Below are 23521 nucleotides of genomic sequence, written 5' to 3' on the forward strand. Positions count from 1 at the left end.
AGCTACTAGAAAGAGATTATGTGTGGTTTTTTTTTTTTTTTTTTTTTGAAGAGTAGAGATTTCTTCTAAAAGCCTTTCTAGCATAGAGTGATCTATCAGCTGTTCTGTTAACCTGCTTATTAATGTTGGTAGGGAAATTTGATAGCATATTGCAGTGGTTCTTACCCTTCTTTTCTGGTCCCGACACATCTGAGGAGTAGAATGCTTCATACGGTAGCACAGCTTCACAATACTGATCGTCAGTGTATATGGTGACAGAGGAATACAAGTAGAACCTTGAGAGAGTCTTGTCTAGTTTAAAAATAATTCCCAGGTAATTCTAATGTACTTCTTTCTTCCATGCTCTGTGACCTTGATTTGATCATTTCTAATCTTAATGCACTGCATTTCTATTTTGGGGGTACCTAAATCTTAACCTTTTTTGTTTGTTTTTTGTTTTAAGTGAAAACAGGTTTATTTAGAGAAGCTGAAACTTTTAACATGAATAATTTCCAAACAATACAAGGACTTTTCAAAATACTTGAATACTGTTTACTTCATCTCATTGTTTTCCTGCATTTTAATCCTTTGTTAATATTTGTTTTATCGCAATGTATATGCACTCCATCACTCAATCATGACCGACTCTTTCCAACCCCATGGATTGTAGCCCACTAGGCTTCTCTGTACATGGAATTTTCTAGGCAAGATTACTGAAGTGGGTTGTCATTTCCTACTCCGGGGGATCTTCCTGACACAGGGATCAAACCCATGTCTCCTGCTTTGGCAGGAGAATTCTTTACGACTGCACCACCTGGGAAGCCCATTTATTGTAATACTTTGAAGAAATTATTTTACTTCTGGTTCTGTGGTTCTTACTGAGATCTTTATCCATTTAATTATTGTTGAAAGTGAAATCGCTCAGTTGTGTCCAACTCTTTGGGACCCCATGGACTGTAGCCTACAAGACTCCTCCATCCATGGAATTTTCCAGGCAAGAGTACTAGAGTGGGTTGCCATTTCCTTCTCCAGGAGATCTCCTCCACCCAGGGGTAGAACCCGGGTCTTCCACATTGTAAGCAGACGCTTTTACCATCTGAGCCACCAGGGAAGCTTGCATTTAATCGTCTTTTTTTCTTGACTACTTTTGGGATCTTCTCTTTGTCTTTGGTGTCCTGTAGAAATGTTCAAATCTGCCTTGGTGTGGATTTCTTTATATTTATTCTCTTTGAGATTTGTAATGCTTCCGAAGGGCTTCCCTGGTGGCTCAGTGGTAAAGAATATGCCTACCAATGCAGGAGACATGGGTTCGATCCCTGAGTCAGGAAGATCCCCTGGAGAAGAAAATGGCAACCCACTCCAGTATTCTTGCCTGGAGAATCCTGTGGACAGAGGAACCTGGGCTATTTCAAATAATGATCTGGTGGGGTTTTATCAATAAGACTTCAAAGAGGCCTAAATTTAAGGGTGCTTTTTTACCTTGAGAAGATTTTCATTTGCATCTGTCCTTACTGCAGAACAGGATCACCCAGAAAACACCATTTCTGGACTTGGTTTCCTGGACCACATAGACAATATAAATTTAAACCCCAAATCTGAGTGAGGGGTAGGGCCTATGGTAACAGATTCTCAGGATGTTGTTTGTTTGTTTGTTTTGTTTGTGTTTTTTTAAGAAAAAAACACACTCTATCTCTTTGATAGTGGTCAAATTTTACCGAGAATAAAATTATTGTAGTAATAACATATATACCAAATATTGCATTAAAGAAAGCCCTTTGAGGGTCCTAGCTATATGGTGGGGGTAGAGGTGGGGCAATGTCTCAGTAGCAACTCCTGTCTTGTGTAGGCTTAATGTTTTTACACCTGTCCCCTTCATGACTGATAAAACCCTGGTTGATATACCTATGACAGATGCCTCCAAAATAGCCAAAACCAAAGCTTCAGTCTTAGGTTGCTTTTCATGTTTCCAGCTTTCTTTTCATTTTGGTTCTAAAGATTTTCTTTGCTGCTGCTTCATCTTTTTTTACATTGTAGTAAAGAACATAACATTCAATTTGCTGCCTTAACCATTTTGATATATATGTAATTAAGTAGTGTTAAGTATATCCACATTGTTTTGCACCAGATTTCTACAACTTTTTCATTTTGCAACATTGAAACTGTACCCACTTAGCACTGACTCCCCTTTCCCCCTTCCCTGAATTCCTTGGCAACCACCTTCCTTTACTAATTAATTAACTCATTTATTAATTAATGGGTGCTTAAATAACATTACTTCCAGTATTTCTGGGTTTTTGGGTGTTCTTTATATCGAAGTTTTTCAGTAAATCTGTTCTACCATGTAGATTGCTTTATAGCTATATGGATACGTAGATGTACCTGCCAGATAGTTTTATGGGAAAATGAAAACACAATGGTTAGGCCTTAGACAATGTAATGTACTCATAGGAACAGTAATGTAATGTGACTGAATTCTCTTTTGCTTATGAAGGAAATGGGAAGACATGATGACCTTTGGTCCTTGTTCTACATGTTGGTGGAATTTGTGGTTGGTCAGCTCCCTTGGAGAAAAATAAAGGACAAGGTAATTTTGAAAATGGAAGCATCAGTTTTGGTAGGGGAAGGAGTAAAAATTTCTCCTGGGTAGGCATTTTTTGTTGAAATTATACTTATGTATAAGAATTAACATTTTCCAACCCTTTCACTATATCCTAATATGTATATTTTTCTTTCTATGAGCTGATATTATGACTTTTTCTATGACAATGCTAATTTAAGTACAACTGTCATTTCTGATTATATTTTGAGCTCTCTTAGCTTTATTTTCACTAGTTCTCTTTTTTCTATTTTAAAATCAATTAGGTCTTTTAAGTGAAGTAAGTCAGAAAAAGACACATACCGTATGATGTCACTTATAGTGTGGAATCTAAAATGTGGCACAAATGAACCTATCTACAAAACAGAGAAAACACTGATGGTTGCCAAGAAAAGAAATGGCAGCCTTTTAATTTTTAATTGTCACATTATATTGTTCAATTTTACATACCCTTGAGACTGAGAGGCTCTTAATGTGTAGCTTTCAAGAGAAATTGACTTTAGTTCTTTTTCTCTTTACTTCCCAGGAACAAGTGGGCTCTATTAAGGAGAGGTATGAGCACAGGCTTATGTTGAAACATCTCCCTCCAGAATTCAGCATCTTTCTGGAGCACATCGCCTCTTTGGATTATTTTACAAAACCAGACTACCAGGTAATCATCTTTGTGAATTCTGTGGATTAATTCTTCTCTCTCTTTTGGTATTTATCCTTACTCATTGTACTGTTGAGGGTGTTGTAAATGAGTACAGGTGGTTCCTAGAAGAATACTTTTTAAAAAAGTAATACTGTTTTAATACATCATGAGAAGTGTGGTTAAATAACTGATGATGACATTATCCATGTCTGCACATGTGTGTATTTTCTCCCTTCTGGATGAACATATGTCATTAAGAGTTTTAGATTTGTTTATCATGTAGCATTATAACTGCTGCTACTGTGATTCTTTTGATAGTTTTGAATTGCTGATAAGTTCAGATTATGTAAATCCTATATCTAATTTGTTGACCAGAAGGAAATGTCCAGATCAGTAATGTATCTGTTGAGGACTTGAGGGTTCCATATCATATGTTAACATGCTATGGGACAGTAGTCAGTAAAGATTACTGGCTCCATTTTGTCTGCGGTCAGTGAAACATTTCCTTAGAGCATCAGTTAGTGAGGCCTAATAAGGGTGACTAGGCTTACCACAAATTGCATATCAAACCCCAACCAGCTAAATTTCAGAGGATTCTGTTGCTCTCGAGGGAAACTTGGTCAGAGCTTAATACAAGATAATCACTACTACTGAAAACATAAATTCAAGGCACACATTGATTAATATAATAATAATATTAGTGTATAAGATTTATCTACAAAGGACAACACATGGGCTTTACTGCCTGTTAATGAAAGTTTTAAAAACTTATTTATTTGTTTTTGGCTGTGCTGAGCCTTTGTTGCTGCAGGGGCTTTCTCTTACTGTGGTGAGCAAGGGCTACTCTAGTTGCTATGCGCAGGCTTCTCATTGCAGTGGCTTCTCTTGTTGCAGAGCACTGGCTCTAGGGCTCACGAGCTTCAGTAGTTGCAGCATGTGGGCTCAAAAGTTGCAGTTCACAGGCTCTAGATCACAGGCTTAATAGTTGTGGCGTATGGGCTTCGTAGCACTGCAGCATGTGGTATCTTCCCTGGCCAAGGATTGAACCCATGTCTCCTGCATCGGCAGGTGGATTCTTTACCGCTGAGATACCAGGGAAGTCCTAGTGGAAGTTTCATATTCTAAAATGTTGTCAATGTTGAAGACTAAAAGACTGTCTACTGCACAGTGAACTTATTTGCATATAATAAATATTTCTTTGTGAAAAATGTAGTTTTTGTATAATATATAAATAGAATATAAAGCAGAGAGGCAACATAACAGCCTTGAGTCCTTAGAGATCTTAAGTAGGTGAGCCTGTGTTGTTCTTTCCTATGTGGCTATTTGGGTTATAACATATAGGCTAACAAATGGCAAAAATACATTGTATATGAGTCGCTTTGGAATATGTTCTCATATTTTATATATGGATTTTTTTAAATGTGTAGAGTTCACATTACTTGCAATGAAATAATGAAGTTTTACTTGTAAGACTAGAATCAGGAGGAGCTAGGAGTTGTTCCAACTTTCTCATCTTGGGTGCTAATAATTTTTTTATTGACAAAGTTTGATGTATTAGTTCCACAGCAAAAAAAGTTTTTAATCACACTCTCTCCTTTAGTTATGCCTACGTTCCAAAGAAGACTATAATGTTCCCCAGCTAAAGTTTGAAACTTAGACCTACAATTTAAATTAGCAAAATATTGTTCTCTGGTTTTTCATTTGTACATTCTTTTAGAGACTTCTCTGTTATTCTGTCGCCTGATAACAATAGAAAGTATAGTAATTTTGTATTTTAGAAGAGAGAGAGCAGGCATAACATTTTCATAACATTTTCTGGTTCTTCTTTGCTCTTTGATCTTCTGTAAGCAGTGAGTAGGAGCAGAGGGCAGGTAGATGGGAGAAGGATAATTGGGAAAAAGATGTTGGTGACTAAAAGATGTGCTGATGACTAGTATCAGTGTGATATCAGGTTCCAAAAAGATCTGACCTTTGCAGTTTCTGTCTCCTGCTTTCCTCACAATGCTCTGCTGCAGTCTTCATTTTGAGAAAAATTACTCTACTTTGAATCTGAATGTTCTTGTGAATTAATGCTGTCTAATGGTTAATATGGATGTGAGAGTTGGACTGTGAAGAAAGCTGAGCGCCGAAAAATTGATGCTTTTGAACTATGGTGTTGGAGAAGACTCTTGAGAGTCCCTTGAGAGACTGCAAGGAGATCCAACCAGTCCATCCTGAAGATCAGTCCTGGGTGTTCATTGGAAGGACTGATGCTGAAGCTGAAACTCCAATACTTTGGCCACTTCAAGCGAAGAGTTGACTCACTGGAAAAGACCCTGATGCTGGGAGGGATTGGGGGCAGGAGGAGAAGGGGACGACAGAGGATGAGATGGCTGGATGGCATCACTGACTCGATGGACATGAGTTTGAGTAAACTCCGGGAGTTGGTGATGGACAGGGAGGCCTAGCGTGCTGCGATTCATGGGGTCGCAAAGAGTCGGACACGACTGAGCGACTGAACTGAACTGAATGGTTAATTTTATAATTTGGAATTCATTCCTGAATTTGAGTTTAATTACTGTTCTTTCAAAATTTTTTATTCCTTACTGAACAACCAGTGTAGTTAAAAACAGCAACAAACCAGCAGCGATCTAAAACCATTCCAGTACTTAGTGTGACTGCTTCCCTAGCTATATCAGAGGTCAGATAAATGGTATGTCTCTAACTTCATATGTTCTGAGACAGGACCAAAGGGAATATATTTCATAATCAAAGTGTTAAGTGATGTTGTTTTCCAAAGCCACTTTTACTGTGAATGTCTGTGGTTTGTGAATTCTTAAAAATTGCAGTTTCTTGCCAGAGAACATTATTATCTTAACAAGTGGCATGTTGTCAGCACCCTACCATGCCCTGCTGGTGCTCGCCCTTGTAGCCTGTGCAGACCAAGAGAGCTGACGCTCTCTACTGGGAATCTTACAGACATCTCAGTTTGAATAAAGGCTGACATTCGCTTTTGGGGTTTGGGGAAATTACATCCAAGTTTATACTTACTACGTATGTATGTCTGTCTTCCCTACTGGCTTTTAAATCCTGGAGGTACAGCCGTGTCTTACTTTGTTTTTATTATCCCACACTATCCTGACACTGTGCCTGGCACCTAAATTTTCAACAAATGTTAGGAAAATTGAATCGTATTTTGCCTAATCATCTCCTACTCAAGAAATGTAAGAAAAATCAGCTCTCATGAGTACATAAATCCTGTTTTCTGTCTGTTAAACTGAAGGTGAAGATGTTAAAATTGTAATCAAGATTAAAGCAAATATATCTTATTAGGAGTATGGTCAACCCTTGATATCTGCAGGGGATTGGTTCCAGGCCCCTGGGGATTACTGGTCCTCAACTCCCTCATAGAAAATGGCAGAATACTTGTATATAACTTTCGCACATCCTGTCATATACTTTAACTCATCTCTAGATTGCTTGTAATACCTAGTGCAGTATAAATGCTTGAAACTAGTTGCTGGTAAACTTAAGTTTTGCTTTGGGGAACTTTCTGGATTTTTAAATATTTTTAATTTGGTTGGTTAAATCCTCAGATACAGAACCTGTGGGTTGTTTTTATTAGATTTCGAAAGTATAGCAACTATAAAAGGCAAGTTCTAAGCCTTGAATCTCCTCTGGTGATAAAATTGTATAGAACCATAAAATCACACAGTTCAGTTCAGTTCAGTTGCTCTGTTGTGTCCGACTCTTTGTGACCCCATAAGCTGCAGCATGCCAGGCCTTCCTGTCTATCACCAACTCCCAGAGTTCACCCAAACCCATGTCCATTGAGTTGGTGATGCCATCCAACCATCTCATCCTCTGTCATCCCCTTCTCCTCCTGCCCTCAATCTTTCCCAGCATCAGGGTCTTTTCAAATGAGTCAGCTCTTCCCACAAGTACACCTAAAACTGGTGAAATTTGATAAACTCTCTGGATTGTAACAATGTTATTCTCCTGTTTTAGACATTGTACTCTAGTTATTTAAGATGTTACAATTAAGGCAAACTGGGTAAAGGGTACTTCTTTGTACTGTTTTTATGATATCCTATGAATTTATATTTCAAATTTTAAGTTTCTAAAAAAAGTGCTGGGTGAACTTTTTCAGAAATGTAGATAGTGATAAAAAAAATGTTCAATCTTGCTGTTGCCATCTTATGATTTAAATAAATCCTTTTAAAATGTTTTAAGAAAGAGAGCTATTTCTGAGGGTTGCCTGGGGCAATTTTATCTATCTTGAATTCCTCCACATCAATGAGCAAATTGAGAACACTAATGAAACCCATAAATATACACATCATTGGTGAGCCTGAAACTAAAATGTGTAGATGAGCCGTTTCATACATTGCCATAGTATTGCTAACATCAAAGGACATGAGAGAGGAAGCCATCCAGTGTCCTTAATCTTAATATACTCTCCAGGTTTAAGAATAGGACTGTTTATACAGTGCTTCCATCAAAATTCAGCAGGCTTGCCTCTTGCTTTGGGGGGCTTAGAGGTGTTTTAGGCTACCCTGACTCTAATAGCAACAGAGTTAAATTTTTCAGAAGGTACAGATGGGCTGCTTTTGAAGCAAAGGAGAGGCTGATCTAGAGAGTAACAAGGGGGAACGTCCCATTAAATAAGGTGTTGGAAGGTTTCTCTCTCGTTCTCTCTTAAGCTGCCCACGTAAGCTGAACCCTAAAAAATGGGACTATGTTGGCCACGTGGAGAGCAGAAACAGGAGGAAGAAGGTTATAAGCAAGAGGAAGAACATGTGCATATACTCCGATGCAAGAAAGGAATGAAAAGAAAAGTACACTAGAATGTGGTAAATGAGGGGAGAGAGTTGTTTGAGATGAGATTGCAAAGGAGGGCAGAAGCCAGGTGATATAGGGCCTTGCCAGTCTTCAGTTTTTTAAAAGCCAGGCGTTTCAGTTTATTCTGGTGCAACAGGAAGCCCTGGAAGTCTAATAAACAGGAACATGGTGATCCAATTTGTGTTTGAAGAGGATTGCTTTTGTAGTTGTGTGCGTTCAAATGAGGCAGAAAATTAGAGACTACTTAGGAAGGTATTTAGAGAGACTGAGCTGTACCTTGGAAAGAAATATTTTAAAAATCAGTGTTTTAACACCACAGGTTTTTTTTTCCTTTGCTCACAAAACAGTGTAGTTAGGTTGGGCCCCTCTCTTGGGTAACCCTAGTGGTACCTTGAACAGCCAGGCTCCACCCATATTTTAACTCTGCTGTCTTTAATCCATGGCCTTTACAGTCATCAGGAAAGGGAAGAGCAGGCATGGATAATGGTTTGGGGGCTTAAGAACAGACCTGGAAGTGATCTGAACACTTTGGCTTGTACCCTGTTACCAGAACTACGTCACACTGACTCAGGTCTAACTGGGAGAGAGGCTGGGAGGTAGCGCCTACCTGGGCAAGGGATCCGTGATGGTCTTGGCTTGGGTGTAAGCAGTGGAGATGGAGAGAAGTGGATGAATTCTTGCTTTCATCTCCTTCATTCCCAGTTGTACTTAATGTGTATCAGCTTTATTGGATCCCTTAGTGCAGTCAGATGGGACTCCTAGCCTTTCTTCCAGCTTGTCCTGCCTGGAATGCCTGTGTTTTATAATGCTGCTTGCTTGTCTTATGAAGTTGAAGGCCCGACTCAGATGCAACAGTCTCCTCTGATTCCTTTCAGACAGGAATGATTTCTTATGCTAAACTCTGAGAGCAGGTACTTTGTTGTGTCACCTTTCTAGATAAACTCCATTAGAGCCAGGACCTTGCACATTTAGCTCAGTTTTCTCAAGAAATTAGCACAGTGACAGTCATTTAATGAAAGTTTGCCAAATTGAACGAACTCTGCTTAATCTGATTATTGCTTCTGTTAAATGCAGACACTCTGGAGACAAGGCTGCTTTGTTCATTCTTGCATTCCTAGCACCCAGTATCTTAGGCATTCAGTGTACGTCTGAGCCAATGAATGGGTATTTGATATGACTATAGAGTACAATAGAGTCACAGAATACTAGACTCACTTAAATTCACCTGCACGTTCAGGAGGTGGAAGAACAGTTTTATGGTGTCTGTGATCCTGCCTGTGCTTTGGCTCAGCCAGCCACGCCCTGTGGTGAGGGTGAGGTGCAGTACCCTCGTGAATCTGCTCCTGCCTCATTCATCACTCATTAACAGCAATCAGGCTGTGCTGAGTGTGATTCTTATGTTTAAAAGAACAGTAGTTTGGGGGTACAGTATAGCCCCTCAATGTAGGTAGCTTCAGTCACACTCATCTGAAGAAATAGAAGTCTGTCCCAATGCTGGGGGGGAAATGAGCTATTTCGCGTCTAGTACAACTACTGTCTTGTACTTTGTGGGCATCTTAAGAAGCTTTCAAGGATAATTTCAATTTTATACTGTTTTTGCCTTGCCTGTTGTATGGTCACACCACTTAAGATGGCTCTTCTCTTCCTCTCTGCACATTCCCTGTTCAACCAGTTCCTGCTTCCCACCTATACCCTTCTCACAGGAACATCCTTGCCCCCTGCCCCAGCTGGTGATTGTTCTAGTCCTTAGCCCAGAATGATTCTGCCTCCTTGTTTATTAAAGAGAATCATCAGCCCTTGTGATGGTCATACATCTGAGGGCTCTGAGGGATTTGCCCCAGTTGCTGGTTTCCCTGGTAACTGCTGAGCCAAGCTGATGTCAGTTTCCCCTGCAAGTGGTACCCTCCTTCTTCCCCTAGGAGTGAAGATTGCTGCCGTGGTCTGCCTGCTCTTTGCCAGGCACGGCGAGGTGTTGCTCCAGGACCATTTTGCTGCGGATGTGTACGATATCCCATCCAGTAAACCATTGATGTCTCTGTCCCTGTCTCTTGGATCTTTCTTCAGTCTTGAGGAATGGCAACTGCAGGATTTGCAGGTTTGTGGGGTGCAGCCCAACACCTGCTGACCGGCTGTAACTCTTACATGGTGCAAATGACACTGCGTTTAAAAGATCTGTTTCAGTCGGAGCTTTGCTACACACCGTTTGTATGGCTTTTCTAAGCCTGTTTTCTTTTTCACCTGTGAAATGGTGAAAATACCTACCTCACAGTTTTGTTAGGATATACATGAGATAATTGTGAGAATGTTTTATGAATTGTAAAGCATCATGTTAACCTGAAGAGGTTTTACATGTACCTAGGGACACTGCATTTGCTTACAATTATCTTACTTTTCATTCTTGTATTCTACTCAGCATTACTTCTATGTTATTAATATTAGTAAGAGAACTTCTGTTTCTTTTATGCTGCTTTGTCCTGTTAAGGAAAAAAGGAAATGTTGCTTATCTTTTTCACTGGGCTTTTTAGGAGACATCTTAAACCTTAGACATTGCCAATTTACCTCATGGGAGATGAGCACCTGAAAAATGACCTTGGTAACAGGCAGCACAGTGGCTGAGACTGCCTCCTGCTGCCTCAGCTGCCCTGGGGCAGCCGGCCAGGGGGCACTCCTGAGTTTTTCTAGGATCTTATAAGTAGTGAAAACAGCCTAAAACTCTGCAGCTTCTTCAGCTCATTCTCTTTATTTGATCTCTCTTCTTTTTTCAGTTATTTTTTCCAAAGGATGCAGTGTTTTGTTTTGTTTTGTTTTTCCCTCTACCAATACTACTAAAAAATTCCTGGAAGAGAGAAATGTAGAACCTTTCTTTTCCTCTATTGCATCTACTTATCACTGAAATGAGGCAGTTTCTTTTGCCGTAAATAACCTATCTTTGAAACAGCCAAGACAGCATTGCCATTATGCTCTACTGGTTAAGTGCTTTATTGATCCATTAGTTTATCATTTATTAACTGAGAATTCAGGAATCAGCCTTCTCAGTCCCCAATATCACATTGCAAATAGTTCTTTTTTTTACAATAATTGGACTTTATCTGCATTTTCTTTGAAAGGGCAAACTGGGGTTTCATGTAGAGGTAAATATGATAAAACTGTTGATTGCATTTGTGCTAAGGATAAGAAGAGGGGACATAATGCTTCCCCCAGGTACTGTGTCTTTGTCAGATGACTGATTACTGTGAAGAATAAGGATATTCCATGTGGCAGGAGCTGCACCATGCATTTTTGTGGACTACACCTGCTTATGTATACAATTAACTTACTTTAGATAATGCATTTCTGTTGAATTTTTCTTGTTATTGAAAGCAATACATGTCATAAAAGAAGTTTGGAATTTACAGAAAAGTAGAAAATCAAAATTATTCAGAATCTAATTGCCCAGACATAGTACTTGATTTTTATGTACTTTGTGTCTTGAATAATTTGCTTTAGAAAAAAACCATTTTATTGTATGTCTTGTTAGAATTAGGATTAAGAAAAACAACTACCTCTTATTTGTAAGTGCAACTGGATAGACAGTTGACACAAATAGTCAGCAACAGTAACCACATAAAAAGTAATACTGCACTGTTGTCTGTCTAGACCTTACTTAGGTCCTCCATCCTCTTTTCTCCACACCGCCCCCCCCAACCAGTCTCCTTCCCCCAACCTCTCTCCTTTCCCTACTTCCGTTCAAGGAAGATTCACCTTCCTAATGATGTTAGTGCTTCTAGAGTTTCTCACACTATTTCACCAATTTCTCCTATTGCAGCAAAGTATGAGCATGTTCTCAAGAAGTCTGGGACCAGTCTTAAAATGTCAGCCATGAGTCCACAGCTTCTTTGCATTCTTTTGATTTATCCTAAAGGTTCCTATGAACTGTGCTTTCTAACTGCCTTGTGTTCATTGTATTATAAAATATATTAAGTGTCTTACCTCTGAGTAAAATTCTCTAGGAAACTGTGCCACATTTATCAAATGACTTTTAAACTCTCTGGCATATGGCTGCATCCCCTGAGGGTACACGTTACCCTAATTTGAGAAACCTAGACTCTGTAGATAAGTTTGTATTTTCTAAGAATATATTATTAAATTAAAGAAGTAAAGGAGTCAGATGTATACTAGATTCCAGTAATTCTCAATGGAGAGATACAGGTCCTACCTTCCTAGAGGGAAGTGTCAGAATCATCTGGAAGGTTTCTTCAGATTTTGCTCTGCTTCCTTTTCAGTTTGAGAAAAAGGAAACAGGAAAAAGAAACAGGAGCACAGTGAGCTCCTGTTCTGATTGGAAACTGAAAGTGTTTTAATCCTCAATAGTATTGGAACATAAGAAAGGATGAGGACCATAAGTTTTACTTATTTATTTACATATATATACACACACACACACATATATATATATTTGATTTAGAGGCTAATGGTTTATGTATTGTTCTCAAATCTATTGGAATGAGTAACTGAATTGAGTTTTCTGGTCTTATTATTTATTTTAGCCAAGTGTGATATGCTGAATTAGGTTACCAAAAAGAAAAAATCCTTGACCTGTCCTGTTTATCCCATCCCAATCTGTTGAAGTTTAGGATTTGGAGCAACCATAGTCCTGAATTAGACAATTATTCTGCTGCATTTGAAACATTTAGCTCTGTAAGGTATCTGCAGAGCTCTAACCATCCGACCATGTGTTCTCAGTAGGGTGCCTTTAGTGCTTCAGTGCTTTTAGCTTTCCTTCTGTTTCCTTTGTTCTGTGCCCTGCGTCCTTCCTGGAGGTCTCCAGTATCATCATTATAGTAATGAGCTATTTCTTATTGGAGGCCCAATGGCATAAATGCTACATTTCTAAAACATTCAGTACTATGATAAATGTAAGGAATTCCATGATAAAGGGACAGCAGGCAATAAAAACTGTTTAGGGCCATCCCTGTCGCCACCCAGTACCAGCACGGCATTGAGCAGTAGCTGTCTGAGTGCTCACGCAGCAAGGCAGAGCTGACCCAGGACCAGGGGCTCCACTTTGCAGGAAAGAAGCGTCTCACTCTGTGGGACCTATGAGAACCTCAGGCTCCAGAGTCAGGAAAGTGGTCCAGAGTCTGCCTCTTCAGTTCTTATATGTGCAGGGTTTCAGTCCATTTCCCTCTCATCCTTTGTGTTTTCTGAAGTCTCTACCTCTGACAGTTTGCGAAAAGTCTGAGCTGTAACACAGTTAGCTTATGCCAAGAAAAACAGGGCCAAAATAAAAATTCTCAGGTTTTATAACTAGGCCTTTCCCAATGCGTTTTAACTTTTAGTTTTCTTTTCTACGTTTATTATTTTTTTCTTTGAGACTTAGACAGAAAGATCATGTGAATCTTATAGTAAATATTATTACAAATAAACGTTTATTCTTTAACTGTTTTTAGATACTATGGAAGGAATCTTCACCCACAATTCCAACATGATTTTTTTTCCTCCATACCACCAAGCAGTTCTCTGACACCAGCTGAGTTCCTAAAATTCAACTCAGTTCTGACAACATCTACCAAGAGATAAATAGTTTCCACAGGTTAAGGACTTATTTGCATGAAACTGCCCTCCACTTCAGAGACTAATTGCAAGTCCTAGTTGTCATGTGTGTTTCTGACTGAATGGCTGTTAAGTTATGAGGGTCCCATGACCTCCTCCTTGGGTTTGATTAACTTGCTGGAGTGGCTCACGGGTTGTGGGAAACCAGTTTTCCACTAGATTACCATTTCATTACAAAGGATGTAACTCAAGCAGCCAGATAGAAGAATTGCATGTAACAAGGTGTGAGGAAAAGTGTGGAGCTTTCATGCCCTCTCCAAGGGCACCATTCTCTCAGCATCTCCACATACCAACCAACCTAGAAGGTCTCTGAACCCCAGCCTCTGGGTTTTTATGGAGGCTTCATTACATAGGTATGCTTGATTAAATCATTGACCATTGGTCATTTTAAAAAATTTTTGTTTTTGTTTTTTAACTTTTTATTTTGGATTATAGTTTGATTAACAATGTGTTGTACAGCAGTGATTCAGTAATACATGCACATGTGTCTATTCTTTTTGAAATTCTTTCCCCCTTTAGATTGTTATATAATATTGAGCAGAGTTCCCTGACCCTTGGTAATATATTCAACATCCAGCCCTCTTCCCTCCCCTGGAGGACACAAGTGTGGGACTGAAAGTTCCAACCCTCTAATCATATGGTTGGTTCCTCTGATGAGCAGCCTCCATCCTTTGGTGACTTTCCAAAAGTCACCTTAGTAACATAAACCCAGTTGCGGTAGAAAGGAGCTTGTTATGAATAAAAAGACACCCATTTCCCCTGTATGGCTCTGAAGTGATTTCAGGAACTGAGGACTAGAGATCAAATACTATGACAAAAAATGCTCCCATTGCTCTTATCTCTCAGAAAATTTCAAGAGTTTGGGGAGCTGTGAGTCAGAAACTGTGGACAAAGACCAAATATATATAAGAAATATATTTTTGACCTTCTAAGTGACCAGATATATATTTCATAGAAATCACAATATGACACTCTTTGATAGGAGGCATTATGTTTGATACAGTGATGAGCAAGATCAGCCATGTACCAGCCTCTTGGAACCTACAGTCTGGGTGAAATCAATTAAATAATCAGAAATAACTGTTAAGTTTATAATTGATAGCATTTGACCATCTGCTTGTTGAGGTGGTTTCTTCACTTGGTCAACACATACCCATTTCTTGCCTCACTGGCCACTCCTTGGTTTCATTTGCTGAGTTCACCTCATCTTTCCATCTAAATGTTGCAATGCCCTTGGCCTTAGCCCTTGCAACCTACTCTACCTAGATCATATCATCTAGTCTATGGCTTTAAATAATAGCCAGTAATATCAATGCACTGATGACTCTCAAATTTGTATCTATATTCCTTGTTCCTCCCTAAACTCCATAAAACTTTAAACATCCCAGTCCTCAGATTCACTGCTTTCCATCTCATTAAATGGTACCAGGAGCTCAGAACAGAAATATAAATTTTTCTTTATTCTTTCTTTACTTTTACAGCTTTCATCTACTCTGTCAGTAAGTTCTGTTGGCTCTACAAATCATGTTCTAATCCTAACACCTCCACTGTTACCACTCAGCTTTAGTTGACAGTAGCCTCCTAACTGGTCATCTGATCCTGGCACCCTCATCCCCCTCCTTATTTATGGCATCTGTTCTTCACTTCTTAGAGCAATATTTTTGAAACCTTAAACAGACCTTTGTAAAAATCCTCCAGTGAAGAAGTACTAATTTCAGGTCTGGGGCAGGAAATGTGCAAGGTAAATCTATAAGGGTAGGATACTAACAATAAGAGAAATGATGAGAGTTTAATCCAGTTTTAACCATAAAATTGAAAATGTTGCATACTGTCAAACAGTAAAGGAAGGTCTTTATGAAATTTTTCTTAATATTACACCACACTTTTGGAATTGAAAGACAAAAAGTAAAAGAATGTATAATATAAAGTAATAGCAGAATTTGATAGTTTGTGTGCACATACACATAGTTTAAGAATTTTTCAAACCAACAAAAACATTCTAAGAAAGTACAATGAAGTTTTATATACCTCTTAACCTAGATATACCAACTGTTAACCTTGGTCACTTAAGTTGAAGCATATAAAAATGTTCCTTTTTGACAAAAAAAAAAAAAAAAACTCTCAGATGATTGAAACTGAATGCACATATACACATATAATACATATTTCCCTTTGCCAAATCATCACAAAGTAGGTTCTATGTATGATGCTTCATTATTTATCTTCCTACAAAAAATGCATTATCCTACATAACCAAATATCTGTATCTCAGCTGAGAAAAATCAATGCTAATTGAACATCATCATCCTTACGTAGTCCTTATTCGAGTTCCCCTATTTGTATCATCAGGCTTTTTAAAAAAGTGATACTACCAAACTAAGAGTCTGGGGTGTTTTCTCTTATAGAATAAAGTGACTATGTTTACTGTTGGCTTACTCCAGTTTTTTCCTTTTGTGATTTAGCTTCTTACATCCGTGTTTGACAACAGCATCAAGGCCTTTGGAGTAATTGAAAGTGATCCTTTCGACTGGGAGAAGACTGGAACTGATGGCTCCCTCACCACGACCACTGCCTCCACCACGCCTCAGCTGCACACCCGTTTGACCCCTGCGGCGATTGGGTGTGTCCTAAACAGACGGTTCAGCAGTGTCTTTCCTAGATGCATTCTGTTAGCAGAAATGTCTTTTGTTTCATCCAGGCTGCCTCAGATGACCAAATGCAAAGACATAGGGATGCCTTTGGGTTTCCTGGAATTAACGTTGCTTTTTACATGACTTTGTTCACAGTTACTTTTCTTAGAAAGTACTTACAGGTTATACTGTGAAATGGCAGCTTAGAGCTTGTGTTGCTTGTTAATGTCAGATGTACGGAAGGTTTTCTTCAAAATGCAAAGGGGCATTTGTTGCATTTACTACTAAAGAATATATGGGATCCTAGAGACAACAAGCCACAATTATTTCTAACTATCTTCTGCTTAAGTTTAGTGGGAACAAAACATGTAGTTATTCCTTTTATGAAAGCAATTAATTTTCAGAGTGTGTTAGGAAGAGGTTAGTATTTTTTGTTATTTAATGCCTTTTTCTCTACATATGCACTCATACAGTTGCTTTTGTTATTTTTAATTTGGGGGAAGTTGTCTCTTTTTTCTGACCCCCCCCCCTTTTTTAGAACCTGCTCTCTAATTGCTTTAAACTAGTTTAAAAGAAAAAGCAAGTAGGGAAAAATCATTCAGTGACCTAATTGGGATTCTCTATCACTAATCCATTGCTTTCCTTTTATATTGAGATGAGATACTAGAGCTTATTGACTCAGAAAAGCTTACATGGACCCATAGAACTGGAGATAATATCCCTAATTAGTCTGTATGTTAGTTGCTCAATCGTGTCTAACTGTTTGTGACCTCTTGGACTATAGCTGCCAGGCTCTTCTGTTCATGGAAATTCTCCAGGCAAGAATACTAGACTGGTTGCCATGCCCTCCTCCAGGGAATCTTCCTGACCCAGGAATTGAACCCCGGTCTCCTGCATTGCAGGCAAATTCTTTACCTTCTGAGCCACCAGGGAAGCCCAGTTAGTTAGTCTGAGTTCTTAAATGTGAGACCCTGACTAGCTACAATAGAACCACCATAGATGTTTGTTTAAAATACCTATTCATAGGACTCAGAGCAGACCTACTAAATCAGAATGTCTAGGCATGTGGAACAGAAGTTCATACACATCAGGTGTTTCTCATGCTTATCTGGTTTTGGAATCCATCACCCTGTTCCAGCCACTTCACTTTACAAGTAAGAAACTAAATAGCAAAAGATTAAATAAGAAAATGAGACTGAGAGCATTTAAAATGTAAATGTCCAAAGGTGACCATTAAAACAAAAAGGCAAACCTTCTAAAATATATATTTTTTAAAGTTTTAAAGTACAAAGAGTGCCTATCTTATAGAGAATATAGCAAAATACACATAATTATACAATATTATAACAGGATTAAGACCAAACTTAGCAGTCATCGAAATAAATATGCATGGGCACATCTATTAAAATAAAAAGATTTTTAGTTCCATTTACATTGCTGTATACAAGAGATACACTAAGAAAAACACGTTTCCGAAGGGGATAGACAAAAATTAGGAAAATGGAAATAGAAAATAGCAATCCTGATATCAAACAATGTAGCATTCAAGTAAAAAAAAAACCACACAAAACATTAAAAGTTATAGAGATGGAGGGGTACTTTTAATGCTAAGTGTCACAATTCACAAATGGGACATAGTATTAATATATAGTCGCCAGAATCATAGCAGTAATCTTTAGAAAGCCACAAATACCAGAGATTCAAAGATACAAAGAAACACACTAGTAACTGGAGATTGTAATACAGTTCAGTCTGTTCACAACTGAGTTCAAGATTGAATTCAGCTGAATGAAGAATAAGAAATAGAAGACAACAACACGGTAAGGTAGACCTTAGGCATATTTTTCAACTTCTATACCCTGATGATAGAGAGAGCACCATCCACTCAAATGCCCCTGGTATATTCATAAAAATTGATCAGTTATCAGGTCACCAAACAGTAGTAGTTCCACAAAGCAGAAATGTTACATTATCTGATCACACTGTAATAGAAACAGATATTATTTACTAACAAAAATGTGTCAAAGACCCTTCCACCTGGAAACTTAAAAACCTTATATCAAATTACTCTAGGGTAAAAGGGAGAACGGAAACTGAAATTATAGGAATAATATTGATAACTAAAACAGTACATATCAGAATCTGTGAGATACATTTAAAGCCAAGATAAGGGGAAAATTGATAGCATTGAATAAGGAGATACGTAATAAAAAAAAAAAAAAGGAGATACGTAATGTCAAGATGCCTTATTACCGATGATATTAATGTTGGTATCTGGTTAAGGTGGTGTTAGGTTTTTTCACCATAAAGTTGCTGTTTTTACCTTTGTGTTTTACTACTCAGGATACTTTGAGGCTGTTTGAATATACTTATTTTTCATCATACACTTGTCTACTCATTTTAGTATCCATCTTGCCTGCAAAGTATTAGACCCATAAGCCTACTATTTACTGTCTGGCTCTTTCAAGAAAAAGTTCGCTGACTTCTGAGTTTTCTCTCTTTGCAAATGATTTGGTCGAATACCTGGAAAACCCTAGAGAATCAGTGTTAAAGAGAAAAACTGATAATTATGTCCCACAACTCTTAGCTCTTCGTAGAGGGAGAAGGTGTAGAAGGTAAGAGGATGCTTTAGATCAGGAGTCAGCAAGCCTTACCTGTTAACTAAGGGCCAGATGAATATTTGTGGGCTCTGCTGTCTGTCACCATCACCATTGCCTCTGCAGTGCTAAAATAGTATAGCCAGTATGTAAGCAAATGAGCATGCCTGTGTGCCACACATAGTATTTACACAAATAGATGAACAGATTTAAGCTCATAGGCCCTAATTTGCCAACTCCTACCTTGTATTATGGAAAAGGGCATGAAAAGGATGTCCAGTCTCATTGCTTGTCTTGACATCCATCCAATTCTTCTGTATATCTTCTTAATGTTTACCCCTAATCTGCTTCTATAATTTATACCTTGCCTGCAAACACAGGCCATGTGCTCCTGTCGCATATATATTTCTTATTCTCACAGCATGACATATTTATAACACCTAGGCCTTTAGAGTGGTTCACTGAGAAGACATCTATTTTCCCACTCATAATAATTGTGTGTGTCAGTATAATCCGCTGAAGGCATTTTTTTCTACTTTTAGACATTGCAGATCCCTCTAAGAAAAGGTTTTGCTGTGTGCTAAATGTTATGTTCAGTCAGCAATATTAAAAAAACAAACAAACTATAGTCTATAAAGTTGAACATACTAGTTACAGAATATCAGACCCAGCAGGGACCTGATTGCTTAGTGAGTTATATATAACTGAGAACTAGAAAAGCCCCTCATGGGCCAGAAGTCTTGGGGAGTGATGACCAGCTATGTAAACAGGACATGAAATTACTTTGAAAGAACATACGGACAAATGCCAATTAGTATTTTCTATCTTGTTCCTAGTCAGTTCATACAGAACCATATGAACTGTATATAGTTAGAAAATTTCTTATTTCACCTCAAAAGCAAGAATCATAACAACATTTTTCTGTTTATAGTTTTTGTTATTCTCTAAGAAAAATAGGTTAAGAATAGAATATATTAAAATTCACAGTCAATAGAAAATAAATGCTTTTAAAGTGATTGCTAACTTAGAGAGTTATTGTATCAGAATTTGTGTTTTTAAATCAGCTTGAAAGTTCTGTTGATCAAAGTGCAGTTTATTTTGTAGAATTGACATGCCCTAAGTTTCTGAGGATTTTGTTTTGTTCTACTTTCTTAATTATGTATAGACTTCATCATTTAAATCTAGAAACAAAATGTAGGATAGTCCCATAGTAATTTTTGATTCTGGTGTTTTTAAACTTCTGTCATTTTTTCTTTCTTTTTTTCATTTATCACTTTCAGAATTGCCAATGCCACTCCCATCCCAGGAGACATGCTTCGAGAAAATACAGATGAGGTGTTTCCAGATGAACAGCTTAGTGATGGAGAAAATGGCATCCCTGTTGGTGTGTTACCAGATAAATTGCCTGGGTCTCTGGGACACCCTCGTCCCCAGGAGAAGGATGTCTGGGAAGAGATGGATACCAACAGGAATAAGATAAAGCTTGGGATTTGTAAGGTGTGTATTTCTTGCATAGGAAATGATATCTATCTCTGTCTTATTTTTCTCCTATTGGTTTAGCAGAGTATCATGATTCGCAATTTTGAATAAGTAGAACACTCTGTTGCTAGTTATTTATATTAATGATTGCAGTATTTTTTGGTTAGTTTTGCCCATTGCACTCAGGTGTGGATGTTAAAAATTTTTCATCTTCTATTTTGTGGAAGATAAAGGTAGTTTAAAAAAAATAACCAGAAGCAGAGTCTAAAAGAAGATACATCTATGGAACAGAATTTAATGGTCTTTTCAAATAAAATGGCAAGACTGGCCCTCTTCCATAGTGGAGACCAATGGAGGTCTGAGTGTTCATTCTGAAAACTGTCTCAAATGGAGGAGAGGAAATGAGGGTTGGAAGTGGAAAGCATCAAATTGGTCATGAACTGACAAAGTGCATCTTGAATAAGTAACATGATTTTTTCTTCATTAGAATTGGAAGCAGGTCCACTTGTAAGTATGGGGAGAGATACAGATTTCTGAATTAAATAATTTTTAGTATGCTACCTTGGGGTAGATTGCCCCTAAATTTCTCTTCAGTTTTAGTTTCCAGTCATTTCTATGTTTGTGGACAATAAGACGAAGATAAATGGGATGGAGGGACAGTGAATTATAAATAAGTTTGTTTTTTGGTACTTCCTCTTTTTTAATAATGATTTAGTTGGGAAGGAGGTTAACATTTATAGGTGTAAAATGAGACTCCTGGCTGATACCTGTTAACATGATTGATAGAAAGTTGGCTAGTCATTCTTTGTGAATGGGAAATATATCGTAAAAAGAATCTTTGTGATCACTTCTGAGGAGCTTGGCTTATCTTTGGATAATACATACTATATTTTCAAACTATGTAATTTTAAAAAATTAACAGAATATGAGAGTCATTTGTAGAAACATTCTCTGTTGATGTGATGTGCTGCCCTGTGTGTCTGGCTGTTGGTAAGAACTTCCTGGACTAGTAGTAATCAGGAATAAGTAGTGAAAAGTAGTCAGGAAGTTGGTGTCAGATTTTTGTAGTGTCACCTCTGTCTGTATAGTACCAGAAGCAAACTGTTCTTTTTCTTTTTGTCCGTGTGGCTTGCAGGAATTTTAGTTGCCCAATCTTGGATTGAACCTGGACCCAAGGCAGTGAAGCTCTGAGTCCTAGCTACAGAACCACCAGGGAATTCCTGGGAGCAAACTGTTCTTTTTTTTTCCCTTTTTTTAACTCATTTTTTAAAAATTTTTTAAGTTGAAGTATAACTGATTTATAATGTGTTAATTTCTGCTCTAAAGCAAAGGGATTCAGTTATGCATGCATCTATATATATATTCTTTTTAAAATATCCTTCACCATTATGGTTTATCATAGGATAACTGAATATAGTTCTCTGTGCTATGCAGTAGGGCCTTGTTGTTTATCCATTCCATACGTAATAGTTTGCATCTACTAACCCCAGCTTACCACTCCACCTCCCCCAACCCCCTCCCCCTGGCAACCATGAGTCTGTTCTCCATGTGAGTCTTTCTGTTTCATAGATAAGTTTATGTGCATCATATTTTAGATTTCACATAAAAGTGATATCATACAGCATCTGTCTTCTCTGACTTACTTCACTTAGTATAATAATCTTTAGGTCCATCCATGTTGCTACAAATGGCATTATTTCACCAAAATATAAAACACTAAAATACTGAATCTGAGAATAAATTTAGAAAACTTATTTAATAAAGGGTTAATAACTAGTAGTAATGAATTAAACTATCCAAAATATCCTAATCTTCTGAAAAAATATCACAAACACTTGCTTATATTGAAAGACTTCAATGATTCCTACCATGTATAGTGACTAGAATGGTTTTCATGGTTTTCTTTAATGTTTTGCCTAGGCTGCCACTGAAGAGGAAAATAGCCATGGTCAAGCAAATGGTATTCTGAATGCTCCAAGCCTCGGTTCCCCAATTCGTGTCCGCTCAGAGATTACTCAGCCAGACAGAGATGTTCCATTGGTGCGAAAGTTACGTTCTATCCACAGCTTTGAGCTGGAAAAACGCCTAGCATTGGAACCAAAGCCAGATACTGACAAGTTTCTTGAGACCTGGTATAAAATAATTTTTCTTTTTTCAAAGCAACTAAAATACTATTGTTATTATTAATTTCTATTTTGTAAAATTTTTCAAATAAGGAGTTCTTGCATTTTTGTAATGCTTTGATAATGATTTGATAAAGGTGCCATCATCATCCATGTTTTTTAGTTAACATTCTCCTTCTTCATGTGACTTTCTTTCTAATATTGTTCCCAGTTCTGTAACATAGAGCCTTTGGCCGTGGGAGCTGGTAACTTCCTAAGACTAGGTAGGAATTAAATGAACACTTTGAAGTGGCTTTGTTTGGAAGGTGATCTCTCTTATTGGAATGGAGGAGTGTAAGTTGAGAGGGCCTAGGAAAGATGGCAATAGGCAAGAAGGTGGAAGAGTACATGAAGCAGGGGAAAAAGTAATACATATACAAGTGATAGGCAGTTCAATTCAATGAAAGCCTTCTATGAGTAAATGCTGTAGGAAAAAGAGATGTGAATGTTTATCGTTCTACCTAGACAGAAGGAAAGATGGAACTTTAGAGAGCTATGTATATAGGTAACCACTGTTTGTAGTTCATGGTTATAAGGCCCATTATCTCCATTTGTGATTAAAAAAAAAACTGAAACAAAACTTTGAAAAGAACTTCAGATATATTTTTGAATTATAGAAGGCTTTAGCAATATTAAGACTTGAGTGGCTTTAATAATAGTAACATCCTTCAATATATATCCCTGGTGACTACTATCAGTAATGAAATATGAGGTTAGAAGTACCATGTATTTGACTAACATAGTACTTACAGTGTCTGAAGACAGTTCAGCCACTTCTGGCCTAGTCCAATCTAGCTTCCATTTAAGCAGTACTTCATAGCTGTGTATTCTTCACATGGTACTCATTCATTCTCACGGCTATGTGATGTAAGCTTGTGTCTACACGGTGATACAATCAAAAGGATGTGCTGAGGCAGTGTTTATAAACATTTTCAGTTGTGCATGAGATTGGGAATAAAAATAAAAGTGTGATAGGGATAAAAGCTTAGTTTGGGAAAGAATTAGTCTGACAAAAGAATGGAAATAAAAGA

At 37.8% G+C, this 23521-nt stretch overlaps 1 protein-coding gene across 9 annotated transcripts in view; it reads left to right on the forward strand.

Annotated features, from left to right (window-relative positions):
* TTBK2 (tau tubulin kinase 2) overlaps positions 1-23521 on the forward strand; it is a 129302-nt gene that overhangs the window by 84449 nt on the left and 21332 nt on the right. For all 9 annotated transcript variants that reach the window (XM_043919116.1, XM_043919115.1, XM_043919114.1 and 6 more), the window contains 5 exons: positions 2471-2563; positions 3102-3227; positions 16085-16242; positions 20130-20346; positions 22249-22460. In XM_043919116.1, the coding sequence (XP_043775051.1) occupies positions 2471-2563; positions 3102-3227; positions 16085-16242; positions 20130-20346; positions 22249-22460 (806 nt within the window). The remainder of the gene's footprint in view (positions 1-2470; positions 2564-3101; positions 3228-16084; positions 16243-20129; positions 20347-22248; positions 22461-23521) is intronic.

The sequence above is a fragment of the Cervus elaphus genome, chromosome 12 (genome assembly GCF_910594005.1).
Source record: "Cervus elaphus chromosome 12, mCerEla1.1, whole genome shotgun sequence".
NCBI lineage: Eukaryota > Metazoa > Chordata > Mammalia > Artiodactyla > Cervidae > Cervus > Cervus elaphus.